Source organism: Phoxinus phoxinus (assembly GCF_949152265.1).
Source record: "Phoxinus phoxinus genome assembly, chromosome: 15".
In the NCBI taxonomy this organism is placed as follows: domain Eukaryota; kingdom Metazoa; phylum Chordata; class Actinopteri; order Cypriniformes; family Leuciscidae; genus Phoxinus; species Phoxinus phoxinus.
In genome coordinates, this window is record NC_136890.1 from 10,952,208 (window position 1) to 10,966,852 (window position 14,645).

The window sequence follows — 14,645 nt, forward strand, 5'->3', positions numbered from 1 at the left end:
AGCAGTGCAGCTCTCTGTTCAGGAATGGTCACCGCCTCTTGAGATTGCTTTCGAGCTGCTCCCAAATACTCCTGTTGAACTGTGTCTTTAGGAGAGTTCATGTGTGTTAGAGGTGAATGAAATAGTGATTTTCTAATTTCAGGGAGCTAAAGCCAACACAGCAGCCACAAGAACAGAAGAGAGCAGACAAGGAAACAGGTAAGTCTCTGAGTTTACTTAATTATACTTTGGGGGAAATCTGCTCCGAAAAGTCAGCAAAATATAACAAAACCTCATAAATAAACTTAAAAAAAAGTTGTTTTTAATAGAAACTTAGGAGATAGGGTCAGTCTTAATCTATAGTAATAGTATTTTATATAAGTTATATAGCCATAAATGGCTTTTAAGTCATGGAAATATAAGTAATGTTTGAAGTATAATATAATATAATCATCCTGCATCATAATTTATCTGTGTATGTGTTATCTGTACCATTATATCACAATATTATGTGAACAGGTGGGATGAAGTAGTTTAATCTTTTGACAAGGCCATAATTACAAGTTTCGTCTTTGGAATGTTTTGTATAAATTATATCTGATAATGCGTCTGACTAATTAATTATAATAGTGTGACAAATGCAGCAGATTTCCCTGTTGTTTTCACTCTCTTATTAAGGTCATATGACATGCCCGGCCTGTCTCCTCATCTGATTGGTTAATTGTTGACTCTTTGGCCGTCGGCCCACATACCCGACCCCATGCTGAGCTCTTTGTGTGCCTGTACATGTGTTCGTGTATTTGTGAGAGTGTCTAAGTGTGTGTGGCATTAAAATTGAGGATGCCTCAGTCTTTACTCACATGACCTTGTTCATCCTGTTAATAAAGTGGCACAGTATTGGTTCTTAAACTGTATTAGACACAGTTTGGATGTCTGTGTCTCCACAGTTTTTCAGCCCGCATCGCTGCTCCACATGCAGTTATCCCCCTCTTTATGTGCTTTGACACAGCAGAGCTATAAAAGGCAAAGTTAGGTCCCTCCAGGCCTATACTTCAGATGTTCATGCCCATTCTGACACCTTAAGCTTCAGTATTTGCTCGCCAGGGGCCCATATCTCACTGGATCTGACACATTCTTGAGTTCTCCCTCTGTTTTTCTGTGGCATGTTGATGTTTTCTGCCCCCTTCAGCCCCCTGCTGACTACCTCCCCACCCTCACAATGCCATAAATGCTACAAAAAGGATACAGAATGAGGACAGTTTTACAGCTTCCCTCTTTCTGGAATGATTATCAACCCTGGGGCTGAAAACCTGTTAACTGGTTCAAAAATTGTTATGCTGCCATTTCATCAACATCATTATTTTTTTTATATATATAACTCATTATACAGTTCAATGTCAAACATTCATCTCCACAAGAGAAAAAAAACTGTAATATGTAGAAGTATTGTTAAAAAGGCACATTTACTTGATCAAAAGTATGATGTTTATGCTTAAAATGAGGAAAACTATTTGGGATACATGGGATAAAGAACACTTAAAACAAGAGATATTTTATATATACAGTGTTATCTTGCACAGTATTATATTTTAAAGCTGTTTAGAGCAGCAGAAACCTCTACCATTAGTTAAATCTCTCAGGTCTGTCCCATATTCATAAATATTCCCATAGTTCAAACTGGATCCTCATAGCTGAGACAGACCATCTGTTGTGTTTTATGGAATTCTTCCTGTCTTCCTTGAGTCTCCTATGTAGCTCAGAGGAAGCTTGTTTTTTTCAAAGCTCAGGAGACTGAGATCTGTGTTGTTCATTTGTGTATCAGTGTTGTCTCCATTTATGAATGTGAAATAGGAATGAATATGGAATTGTTGAAAATGAACGTGAATAGCTTAGATTGTTTGGTCTTGAGAGATTTTGATGTGAAATGTTGGAGTTCATGTTCATCTCGATTGCAGATTTTGGTGTCTTGCATGGCAAATTTGAGCACATTTTGAGACATTGTTGAGATTTTATCTAAAGATTTCTTTCTTTGGGGGGAAAACCTGAGGAGACTCTAGAAACGTCTCCAATTGATCTCCATTTAATCTCTGCTGTCCAGGCAAAACATCCGAGACATGAAATAGATCTTCTTACATACTAATAACTAATAATTGTTTTTAAGGAATAATGTCAGTGTACTTAATGTGAATTTTCGCTTCACTGTTTTTGACTTCAGTGTTCTTCATTTATATGGTATAGATGTGTCACATGATAATTTTGTTTTTCTTTTCCAGCTATCCCATAATCCCCTGCTCAGCTGTAAAGCAGGGCACAGCAACAAGCTTCATGCATGCTGATGGTAAGATACGGTCATCTTCCTATCCCCTCCTGTCCTCCATTTCCTATTTCCTTGAACTTCTTGCCAATCTTCTCCTCTCCTCTCATTCCCCGAGGCACAATTTGCACAATTAATACAAAGTAAACACGTTTCTGTGAAATGAGGAAAACAAATGAAGTCAATCACTATTCATCAGGACAGGAAATGTGTAACAAGGAGCAGGATGGAGGTCTTGATTGCAGATTAGATTTTTCCAGTTGTTTTTCCTGGAGATTAATGCAGAAAGAGTCCGCCACTCTAAACACATTAACGTGTGCAGAGCTGGAGCCCCACTGAAATGGTCTTGAGTGAAAAAAAACGTTATTTTGATGAAAAAGAAGACCCTGTCCCAAATTGAACCTGAGTCCGCACTTTCATTATGTAATTGCGCTTTGACTGTTAGTTGTAAGTCTGTTGTGGAGCTCAAAAGTGCTCATCCAGGGCGCATATCATCCGCAAGTACATCACATGACCACTACATTCTTCACCCTGGGACGCAAAAGTGCTTAAAGTTGAAGAAGCAACCAATAATTGCAAACAAACATGGATATTAAATACAATTCTGCTATTGATTTTGGCATATTATGGGCTGATATCTGTTCTTCTCTTCCCTGCCCAGGTCGCACATCCTCAGACATGGATTTCTTACCTAAGAAAGAAGAGAGAAAGGTACAGCATTTGATCTTTTTCCTTGAAGTTTGGATGGAAAGTACATATTTGACACACACTTTGAGAAAGAACGCCTGTTTTTTCTTCTTCTACACAGATGAGAGCAGCCCGGGCCAAATTTAGTTTCCAAGCACAGTCACCAAAGTAAGTAGAAACAAAAGACACAACACATATTTCATATTTCATTATTCATAATTATTTTCAGAACTGGATACGGTAGATGGTTACTTGGAAGTCTGATAAAAAAAAAGGCAAATGCTACTAAAAATAAAATTAAACAAAGTTCTCTGATTTGTTATTCAGTATTATTAATTTAATAAATTTTTACCACATTTATAATCACACAAGCTATCTTCCCTAATCCATTATTATTGTCTCTGACCTGCCATCCATAGGGAGCTGACCATACAAAAAGGTGATGTTGTGTACATACACCGACAGGTGGATGCCAACTGGTATGAAGGAGAGCATCATGGGAGAGTGGGAATCTTTCCCACCAGCTATGTGGAGGTGTGTCAAGTCAAGTCACCTTTATTTATATAGTGCTTTATACAGTACAGATTATTTCAAACCAGATTTACATGGGATAAACAAGAACATAATGATCAAAGATGTAAAGCAGCTCAAAAAAAGACAATAGTGTCATTTTTTCATTTTTTCATTTTCATGAAGTCAGTTCAGTATTGATTCAGCTCAGTTCAATAACTGTGTAAAGTTCATCAATGAAATGAGTTCAATTCAGCTTTAAAGTAGCTCATGATGTCACCATCCAGCTCGATTCAGTTCACGTTTACTTCACTTTCGATAGTGTCAGTGCAGTCAAATCAATGTCCATGAGTATGCAAATGAAACGCTGCATCTCGTCGTCTTTTGTCATTAATATCTTTTCTTTCCAGATTATTCCTCCAACGGAGAAGCCCACTCCAATAAAGTCTCCTACCGTCCAGGTGTTGGAGTTTGGAGAGGCTGCTGCCCTGTTCAACTTCAATGCCGACCTCCCTGTGGAACTGTCCTTCAGAAAGGTGCCATTAACATCACACACTCTACCATACACTACAACTCATTTATTATGTACAGTTCATTATCACAAAATATTTTATTCTCGTTTTTTTAAGTGAGCCGTGGAAACCTTATTAATAGCATTTGCAGCTGGTTTGAAATGTATAAACATTTTGTGACCTTTCATTGCCTTTAATCATGCTCTTGTGTTCACTTACCTCTTATTTCACGAGTTGCGTTGATCACTCAAGTAATAATAAGTGTGTAGCTGCCATCCATTTTAGTATTTCAATCATGAACAAATCTTTATTTTACTTGAACTGTAATCAACTTGAATCACTGTAATGTATCAAAATCCCCATTGCTAGATTTAAAGGAATAGTTCCCACTGCCGTAGGTTTGGAGAAATGAGGGTGAATAAATGGTGACAATTTTCATTACAGTGAATATCCCTTTAAGACAGTGGTCTGGACATTTTTTTTTTTTAATAGAATGAAAGTACTATATTGTAGGTCGGAAATATTTTTTATTTTAATATTTTGTATTTTTAGGGGATTTTTTTGGTACTAAATTATATACCGGTATTTATATATATTTATAATCCATTTATTCACTTTTTGAGCATAGACCTGAAAATGTTATTTCCAACTTAAACTGTCGTAAATCTTGAACACTTTAGAGCACAGATTCGAGTTTGATCTCTTTTTAAAGACGACACTTGACAAATTATCGCAGGTGAATAAAGTTTAATAACGCAAACTTAAAAAAGTTAGAATTTTACGTTATTATTTTTTTTTACAAAAATACTATTTTCAATTTTTATATGAAATATAATATATATGAATATAATATGAATATATATTTAAAAAAAAACACATTTTACTCTAAATCTGCACAGAAAATCAAAGCCATAAATCTAAACAAGTTTTGTTCCAAATTTGAAGTTGATATCTCAAAAAATGAGCTTTCAGTAAGATTTTGTTGGGTGCAGTACCAAAAGTTTTCACTAGATGAAATTCGTCTCCCAATCATTTCCAATGCGGTCATTTTTTGACTGTGAGGAGTACAGGACCATTTAACCTTTTTGACATAGCAAGTGCCAAAACCTATACAAAGTTTCATACCATTCTGATGAAGTAAAAATTTCGGGGGGAAAAAATGGCCGAAAAGCACCAGAGGGTCTTGAAAAACTGAATATATGAAATAGCCTAATTATTAGCCTAATATATATAAATAATCAAATTTAAATATTAAAATCCCTTTCCAGTAAATGAACATGAACACTTGGGAAGCCTTGGAGTCAAGAAGGCTGAGAACCACTGCTTTAAGGCTTACGTTTGGTAACTTCGGTAATGAATCTTAATCATGTCATGTTCAGACATGTAAATCAAGTCTTTGTGATCGACTTCCAGCCCTAACTAGCATAGCTATGTAGTAAAAATGGTTGCTTGGAACAATTATAGTAAATTATACAGTTTCACCATTATACACAAATATCCAACCACAGAACGCTGCAAATGACCAATCAGAGTCAAGTATTCAGAAGAACCGTGTAATAAGCGATGATATTTCACATCCACACAGCTTCAACTGCTTTCTTCTCTCTTGTTCTGTTCTGTGTCTCTGTCTCAGGGCGAGATTATCTCAATCGTCAGGCGTGTTGATGATCACTGGCTGGAGGGTCGCATCGCTGGCACCACCCGCAGTGGAATCTTTCCCATCAGCTACGTCCAGGTCAACAAAATGCCCCGCACTAAAAGCAGTGATGACTTTCCATCTTCTCCCACTCCTACACCAGAGCCCCTCAGTCCCGGCCGGCCACAGCACTCCCCCCTGTCTCCGCTGTCACGCTCCCCCGAACCCCAGCTTTCACCTCACAAACACTCCAGCCAATCACGCTCCCCTCTGTCACATGCACAGCCCATCTCCCCAAAACCATCAAACCACTTTTTGTTCTCGCCTGGCCCCACTTCATCCACCCCACCCAGCAACAACTGGACGGGATTGCTGCACCCTCACAACCCACTGGAAAAGGACACCAGATCACCTGTGTCACCCTCCAATCATGTGCTGACATCTCCGCAGGGCCCGGGACTGCCAGCGAGTCCTCCGTACATCACACAGGTTTGTGCAGAGAAACACTACTATACTGTATATTTACATGTACAGTATGAACTTCTGTATGAGCCAGGCCCTATTAAGCAGATGTTTTGGTAACACTTTACAATAAGGTTCATTAGTTAACATTAGTTAACTACCTTAGTTAACATGAACTAAGAATGAACAATACTTTAACAGCATTTGTTAATCTTAGATTTACTAATACATTATTAAAATCAAAGGTTGTATTTGTTAACATTAGTTAATGCACTGTGAACTAACATGAACAAACAGTGAACAGCTATATTTTTATTAAAGGGCACCTATTATGACATTTAAAATGTTCCTAATGTTGTTTTATGGAGTCCCCAACAACAGTTTTACGTGCATGCAATGTCAAAAAACACTTTTGTTGTCGTATAATATGCATTTATTTTTACCTGATTTGCTCACCGACTCCCAAATGATTCGTTCAACGACTCATTTTTCCAAACCCCTCCTTTGCGCGACGCTAATCTGCGTTGATTGGTCAGATGACCCAGTAGTGTTTACAGAGATAATACTTATTGTTTAACACGGAGTACAATAATGCTTTTATCAATTAAATCGTGTTATAATAATGATTATAGTCCACTGCTTTGTACTTTGTAGTAAAAAAACAAAAAATAAGATAAAGAATTTAATGTTATGTTAGCGAGCATAGCCCAGAGTTCATATTGTAAAAGCACAATCAGTCTTTGTTTGCATTAGCCCGATGCATAAACATAACGTTTTTACAAAAAAAAAATGCAGTTACGTTACTAAGAGGTATTATTCTATTCTTTAAGACAACTCCGAAAACAACGACAAACACTTCACATATCTCAATACAATTGTCATTGAAGACCTAGAAGCTAAATAAAGCATGCTACATAAAACATAAAAGCAACAATTATTAATAACACTTACAGGTTGTGATACGGAGGAGGAAGCTGATGCAAATACACTTAGAAATGAACCTTCCTTTAATATCAGCCGACTCGCGAATCCAAGTTTGATTGCATTTAAAAAGCAATCGTCTTCAAAATGGCGCGAACAAAGCACAAGGCTCGGACTATACTTCTGTGGTATAGTTGTATATATGAATTGTAGCCACTTAGTCTTCAAATGCTCCTCCTTGGGCAGATGAAAAAAGTTGGCTTTTGAGTCGCACTTCAGAACACAGCGTCTCGTCGCCATGATGTTTTCAAGTTTGCCTTGGAGCGCAATAAGTGGGCGTATCGTATTCAAATAACTTGACAAGTTGACGTCATCTAGTCAGAGAAAAAGCTTCGGTCTTCTAACGATTCATAAAAATGACTCCGAGTCGACTCTTACTTTTGAAAGACAATAACTTTATATACGGTGCACTTTCATATTTCAAACTTTGCAGGATGTTTTTGTTCACTTAGATCTATGTTACACACTACATGAAAGGTAAATTTCAAAATTCCATAATAGGTGCCCTTTAACTAACATTAACAAAGATGAACTAATACAGTAACAAATGTATTGCTCAATGTTAGTTAATACATTAACTAATGTTAACTAATTAACCTCGTGAAGTGTTACCGATGTTTCTTTAGTAAATACTTTGTATTGTGGTAAATAATGTGGCCAATGTACAATACATTGGTACACTACTGTTCAAAAGTTTGGGGTCAGTACGATGTTTTAAGAAATTAATATATTATTCAGCAAGTATGCATGAAATTGATCAAAGGTGTCAGTAAAGACAAGACACTTATGTTACATCAATAAATCCCAAAAAAGTTATTAATCCAATAAAAAATATCAAAGGTACAGTAAGCGTTTTCTGAGAAACACTGTTGATATATGAAATTGACACTCAAACAAACCCCTCCCTTCATTTCTCCGCTCCCAAAATAACAAACACACCATGCAACACAAGCAACAAAACATCAGACATCTCACGCAAATATGCTGTGATTCAGCAACAACAAAAGCATATCTTGGTTCTGTGAAACAGCAAAATAACCAATAGCTGTTTCTCACTTCCAAGAAAGCAAAGAACGGACTTGCGTTCTCCTGGATACTTGTCTTGCTAGACAACCTTGAAAGAACGAACTCAGAAGGACGCGAGGACACAGAACGCATATTTGTGAGAATTGAGATGTGCTGCGATCTTGCTGCTCAACTGACCGTCCCAGCATATTATAAGTAGCAGCTAATGCACAATAAATACTACATAACATCATAAACAAGTGTCATAACCTGATAAAACATTTATTTCATATTACTATTGACATTGTTTGCATATAATTTTATATCTTTTTTATTTTAACACGTGTATTTATGAAAATAAGTAGTTTATGTGTAACCTATGCATTGTAAGATTCTTTTTTATTATGCCAATACAAATACTGCAGGGTTTCTTCAGGTTATCACTTTATTAAAATTAAGCAAAACAAACGGACAAATTTACTTTCACGAGCCGTCACGTATTTGCGAGCTTGCAACGTGAATGGGGAATCTCTTAAGTGAACAAGAAGTTTGAAGCTCACAGGCTTCCGTACGTCACCCGCCCGCAGCGTCTTCTGGGATTTATAATGGTTCGATTCACTCGAGTCTGTATTCGATATCAAGAACGCATCCGGACACTTTCATGCATCCTCTGTACTTGCGTTCTTGAGAATTGGAATTGAACTTCGACGGTTGATGATGACGTAGTGTGAGAACGCATAATTTGCATAATTAGAAACAGCCAATGTCACTCTAGTATCGAGCAGAAAAAAAGCAACCTTTGGTAATATCTCAGCCATCTCTCTTTCCACAAACATCCCGCTCTCTCACTTTCTCTCCATCATGAGCAGATACGTCCCCTATATATTGTTTTCAGCACACACAGAACAGACATCTAGCAAATAGTCACAAAATGGTTTGCTAGGGTGTTGATTTACAGTGTTTCTCAGCAATCACTCACTGCACCTTTAAGCAGCACAACTTGCTTAGCTAGAATGTCACACTTTCTCGCAAAATATGACGTGCATTTCATAGCATTTTTGCTTTCGACAACAGTTTGTAAGGTGAAGGACTCTCGTATTATCCCTTAATTACAAAAACATGATTCCTGTCTTCCACTGAGACAGGCCACATCTGTTTGTTCAATTCTCAGCCCATTTTCACATTGTTTTATGCCTAATCCTGATCTCAAGGTTTAGAGTGATGGCCAGTGACAGAATAAAATGCAATCCATCTCCCAGACATTTTCTGCTACATCTCTGGGTCTTTTACCACATCCAAACAGTGACAGGAAGTTATAGATTTTGTGAGAAAAACGATCTTATTGATAAAATTGTTGGCTCTCGTTTTAGTTTGTGTTTTTGCCTGTGTTTCCAAGGATATCTCCTGCGTATTTATTACTTGGAATAAAGACTTTGTTTGTTAACTCGCCGTTACCGCTGTGCTTGCTGCATAACATTGTCAATTACAGGCTGTATAATAATAAGAAATGTTACTTAAGCACCAAATCAGCATATTTGAAGGAAGGATCATGTGACACTGAAGAGTTGAAAATCCAGCTTTTCCATCACAGGAATACATTCGTTTTTAGAATATATTAAAATAGAAAACAAATATTTTATAGGAAAACAAAAACTAAATTTGAACAATCATTCTTAGGATGGGACCAGAACACAATCTCCACAGCCCAACACACAGGTTAAGATTCCCTCCACATCACGGTCTCCTGTGAACAAGGGTTATTCACGACCACTGTGAGTACATTATTCACCACGTCTGACCTAATTCAAGCAGACATGGATATATAATTGTACATGTATTAGTTTTATGATTGTTATTTACTTTCCTTGTTATTTACTCACCAACGTTGTGAAAGTAAGTCATAAGGTTTGCTGAGTAAATCATGACAGGATGTCATTTCTGGGCGAACTGTTCCTTCAAATATGTGCCAAAAACTGTACACAAATCCAGCTATATTGTACTGATATCATTCTTTTTCATTCACTCTTTCTCTTTGCATTCAGGTATAAAGCGGTTTACAACTATAACCCCCAGAATAAAGACGAGCTGGAGTTGAGAGAAGGAGACCTGGTTCAGGTTATAGAGAAGTGTGACGACGGCTGGTTTGTAGGTAATCGTCCTTTAAGAAAACTCTACTTACACTATTAGCATAAAGTCTGCTCCACGTTACAGCTTATTCCGGCCACTGTTTTACAGGTAACGAGACTAATCACCGTTTCTAGGGATGCATGGTGGAATTGTATCATATCTATCGCTTGTATTATAGATCAATTATATTTGAGAAATCATTCTAATATGCTGAATTGGTGCATTTCTTATAATTATCAATGCTGAGCAGATGTGCTGCTTAATGTGCTCATGGAACGGTGATACAATGTTTCAGGATTCTTTGATGAATAGAAAGTTCAAAAGAACAGCATTTATTTGAAATATAGTTTTTTTTTTTTTAACATTATGGGCCCTATATCATACACCTGGCGCAATGCAGCCCATAATGTTACAAAAAAATATATATTTAAAATAAATGCTGTTCTTTTGAACTTTCTATTCATCAAAGAATCCTGAAACATTGTATCACGGTTCCATGAGCATATTAAGCAGCACAACTGCTCAGCATTGATGAACGCGACGCAAGTTTTTTGTGCCAGTTTCAGCCCGACGCAGTTATCATTTTCACGTCCTGCTGCCACATTGTTTAAATAGCAAATGCATTTGCACCCATTTGTGCGCCCATGGGCTGCTGGTCTTAAAACGCGGTGTGTTCAGGCACATTGTTGGCGTGTTGGTATTTTGAGGCAACAGAAACAGACTGCGCCATTGACCAACACAAACCTAGTTTAAAGTCAATGGTGCAGTATTTTTTTTTGTTATTTAAAGAGCCTATAGGTGCGTACAATCTGCTTATTACACACACAGGGCTGCTGTCAAATATTAAAAATAAAAGGATTAAAACGTAAAAGATTTATTATTGTGTATATAAAGATATGGTGGAATCCGGCTTGTCCCGTAGATGGTCTGCTTGCACACTTTTACTTCGCGCACGAGCAGATCCGTTTGCCTCTGGAGACTCGTTCGGTCTTTCCACTATCAAATTCCGCCATGTAAATAGCGAATCCGCCATGGCGCGAGTGCAACTGGCATTTAAAGGGAATGGGAGATGAGACTCTGATTGGTTTAACGCACGTAAAGCCCAAAACACACCCATTACTCATTAAGAGAATGGGGACAACCATTTTAGACCATGCGCCGGGCGCACCGACCATTGTTCCGTCGTTAAACTAGCAAAAGTAGATTCGGACAGTGCACTTGCGCTTTAGACCATGTGCTTAGATTGTTAAAATAGGGCCCTGTAAATGTCTTTACTGTCATTTTTGTTTCATTTACCGTTTCCTTGATAAATAAAAGTTTTCATTTCTTTCAACAACAAAAAATCTGAATCCAAAGGTTTGAATGGTAGTGTATATAAATTGTTTCAGATAATATCACAGCGGAATATACAGTTCTACTCATAAACAGCATGTAACAAAACTGAAATATGTATCTTTTAAAGACTTTCCCTGTACTGCCCTCTATTGGCCGATTGTGACGTTACAGTAACTTCCACCATCGGTGCATCTCATAATCAACAGAACATGTTTTTGTGTGTGTTAGCAGAGTGGTAGATATTTGTGCCATCTGTTTTCTTGCTAAAATGACAACTATTTTCTCTTCCTGTCAGGTACGTCTGAAAGGACCCAAGCTTTTGGAACATTCCCTGGCAACTATGTGGCACCAGTTTAAGAGCTTCCACCAATTCTTCCTGGCAGATTCTATTTCACTGACACTACAGGCTGAACCACTAATCAATCCAATATACATTATGTCTGTACTGTCACTGTTCACTATACACAAAACTACTGCCCCTCTTCACACACAAATAAATACAAATTCTTCCTTCACATCATCCACCAAGCATGTGCACTCCTCACCTTATTACTATGGCGCCCATGTTCCCATAGTAACTCTTACAGATGTTGGACACAGATGAGTTTGTCACAGTATGATCACTCACATGTGTGTATTTGTGATGAATCCTCACTGCATTATGCTTTAAAGATCATTACATTTATTTATATCCCCCCCAACACTATTGACGTTATCTTAGCTGACTTACCCAATTTGAATGTCTTTGTAAAGTTTACCTCCATTTTGGTTTCAGATTCGCAATGAACACTACATAGCCTATCCTGAGGATCTGGATCTAAGACATGCTTAAAAAAAACACATAATTTTTTACAAAATAACGATCATCACAGTTGTCATTTACTTGCTGGCTTAGCTGACCGCCACATCATATTATAACAGCCGCAGTCTTTGCAATCATTATCAAGTGTCTGTAAACGCTTAATGCAACTGCCTCCAAATGTTTAAACTGGTTCACGTTTATTGTGTAACACGCATGCAACATTATCTTAAGCTTTAGGACAGGGAAAGAGTTGAGACAGTGCTGTTTCAAACTCGTTTGTATGGATAAGTCTCCTGCTCAGAGAAAAATCAGATGTGGGTTCCTTCCAAACTAGATTAAACATGGTTTCTGACTATATAAACTATTTAAATCCATAGGCCTATCTAAAATCATATTCAATTGAACATATTAATGCAATTAAGGGCCATTCACACCAATGAGATAACTATAAAGGCCCGTTCACACCAAAGACTATAAACTATAAAGATAACTATAAAGTTCTGTCACTTTAAATGCTCAAGCTTGTTACAGCAGGATGGATTCTGATTGGCTGTCATTGATCAGCTGTATAAAATCGTTCTGAAAGTGATTAGTTTCTCTGCTGTTATCATTATAGCTTTGGTGTGATCTGCTATTCTTTAATACTGAGAATGATTTTTTAGAACTATCGTAATTGTTATGGTCATCGTCCTTGGTGTTAATAGGCCTTGACGATAAAGATACAGTTAGTTATAAAAATCGTTATAAATATAAAAGAATAGCAGAGTCCACATCACAACAACAATAACAACAACGGTAACGGCACAGTGAAACGATATTGTTGGATTTTTTTCCAGCTGAAGAACGATAAAAATATTGACATCCAATCAGAATCCATCCGGCTTTTAAAGTGACAGACGATAAAAACAGCGCCATAGAATAAACAGACCGCTAGCGTTTGCTGGTGTGGATGCTAATAAAGTTATCACTGTTGTTACCTTTCGTTATCATTCTTAGTGTGAACGGGACTTTTAGTCTTGATCAAATGAACATCATGATTTGCAGTTATAGTCATTCACAGTGCAAAAATAATAATAACTATACAGTAAAAACATCTAAACATTATTAAAACAAGAGTAATTAACTGTGTGCTACTTGAGCAAAATTTTATTAGGTCAAATTTAGAGAATATATCTTGAAATGAGTTTACATATTACTAATTTGCTTAAAAGAAGAACTAAGAAAACTGTATCATGAGCTCTTGTGATTTTACTAATTGAAAGCAACGCCTTAAGATGAAGTCAGCTTGTGTTTATCATGTCAAAACACACGTGCACAGGTTTTAAGAGCTGGAGGTCTTTTTACTGTGGGTTTATTATAGCTGTAAAAATGGTTGTTGAAGATGCCGGTGTTCATTCTATTCATTTGAATTCCATCATTAACTCCTTTTGTCTTCTGTTTAAATTTTTCTGGGAACTGAAGTAGCTGATTGCATTTTGTTGTACAGTTTGTTGAATCGTTATCGCACAGTTATCGAATAATGGGAAAAAAAGATAATATATTTTTATTGACACACAATGTATTGTAGTATGTAAGGTACTCACAGATTTTGATAATGATCAAATAAATAATGAAAAAAAAAAAAAAACATTGGTTGCTTGTTACTTTCATTAAGAGCCTAATTTGAATTCATTGCAGTTTTTTTACACAGTCCAATCTTACCTTTCAGTGGCTGGTCTACAGTAAATGGTTCTGCTGTTATTCATAAGCTGTCTTTCATTAGTCAACACACCTACAGAACAAATTTAGTCCTGAGAACAGACGTCTATCTTTCAGCAAAAGGCAATTGTCATTTTCCAAAACACATACGCAAATGAACAACCTTAACTTAATGTGTTTTGAGATTGCATGATCGATTTAGACTGATTTTATGAGATCTGGAATGCCGAATGACACATTATGTTTATGTTACAAAACAGACAAATAATAATACATCTTTTAAAGACTGCAGTTTTTTAAAGTACATTTAGGTAGATTTGTGACGCTGCACTGATAAAAGCTTTATACTTATGATGCCATAACCAACTAATTCTAGACTTGTGAAAAAAATTATATAAATGTATATATAACATAGGTTTTTAGTACCTTAGATTTGTATAAATAATTATCCAATTATTGCAATTAAATTACTAACATATAGTAGGCCTATATATATTATATATGGTAAATACACTGTATATCTACTGTTAATATAATATAATATGTTAATTTATATACAGTTCCAGTCAAAAGTTTGTAAACTATCTGTCTATCTGT

The 14,645-nt window shown here is 36.6% G+C and overlaps 1 protein-coding gene across 5 annotated transcripts in view; it reads left to right on the forward strand.

Annotated features, from left to right (window-relative positions):
* sorbs3 (sorbin and SH3 domain containing 3) overlaps positions 1–13,950 on the forward strand; it is a 62,256-nt gene extending 48,306 nt beyond the window's left edge. For 4 of the 5 annotated variants that reach the window (XM_079637398.1, XM_079637397.1, XM_079637400.1 and 1 more), the window contains 10 exons: positions 143–198; positions 2,253–2,317; positions 2,955–3,004; positions 3,102–3,148; positions 3,400–3,514; positions 3,901–4,026; positions 5,636–6,127; positions 9,764–9,858; positions 10,129–10,235; positions 11,844–13,950. In XM_079637398.1, the coding sequence (XP_079493524.1) occupies positions 143–198; positions 2,253–2,317; positions 2,955–3,004; positions 3,102–3,148; positions 3,400–3,514; positions 3,901–4,026; positions 5,636–6,127; positions 9,764–9,858; positions 10,129–10,235; positions 11,844–11,905 (1,215 nt within the window). In that variant the 3' untranslated portion in view covers positions 11,906–13,950. The remainder of the gene's footprint in view (positions 1–142; positions 199–2,252; positions 2,318–2,954; positions 3,005–3,101; positions 3,149–3,399; positions 3,515–3,900; positions 4,027–5,635; positions 6,128–9,763; positions 9,859–10,128; positions 10,236–11,843) is intronic. The other variant, XM_079637399.1, reaches the window with a different exon arrangement.
* The last annotated feature ends 695 nt before the right edge of the window (positions 13,951–14,645 follow it).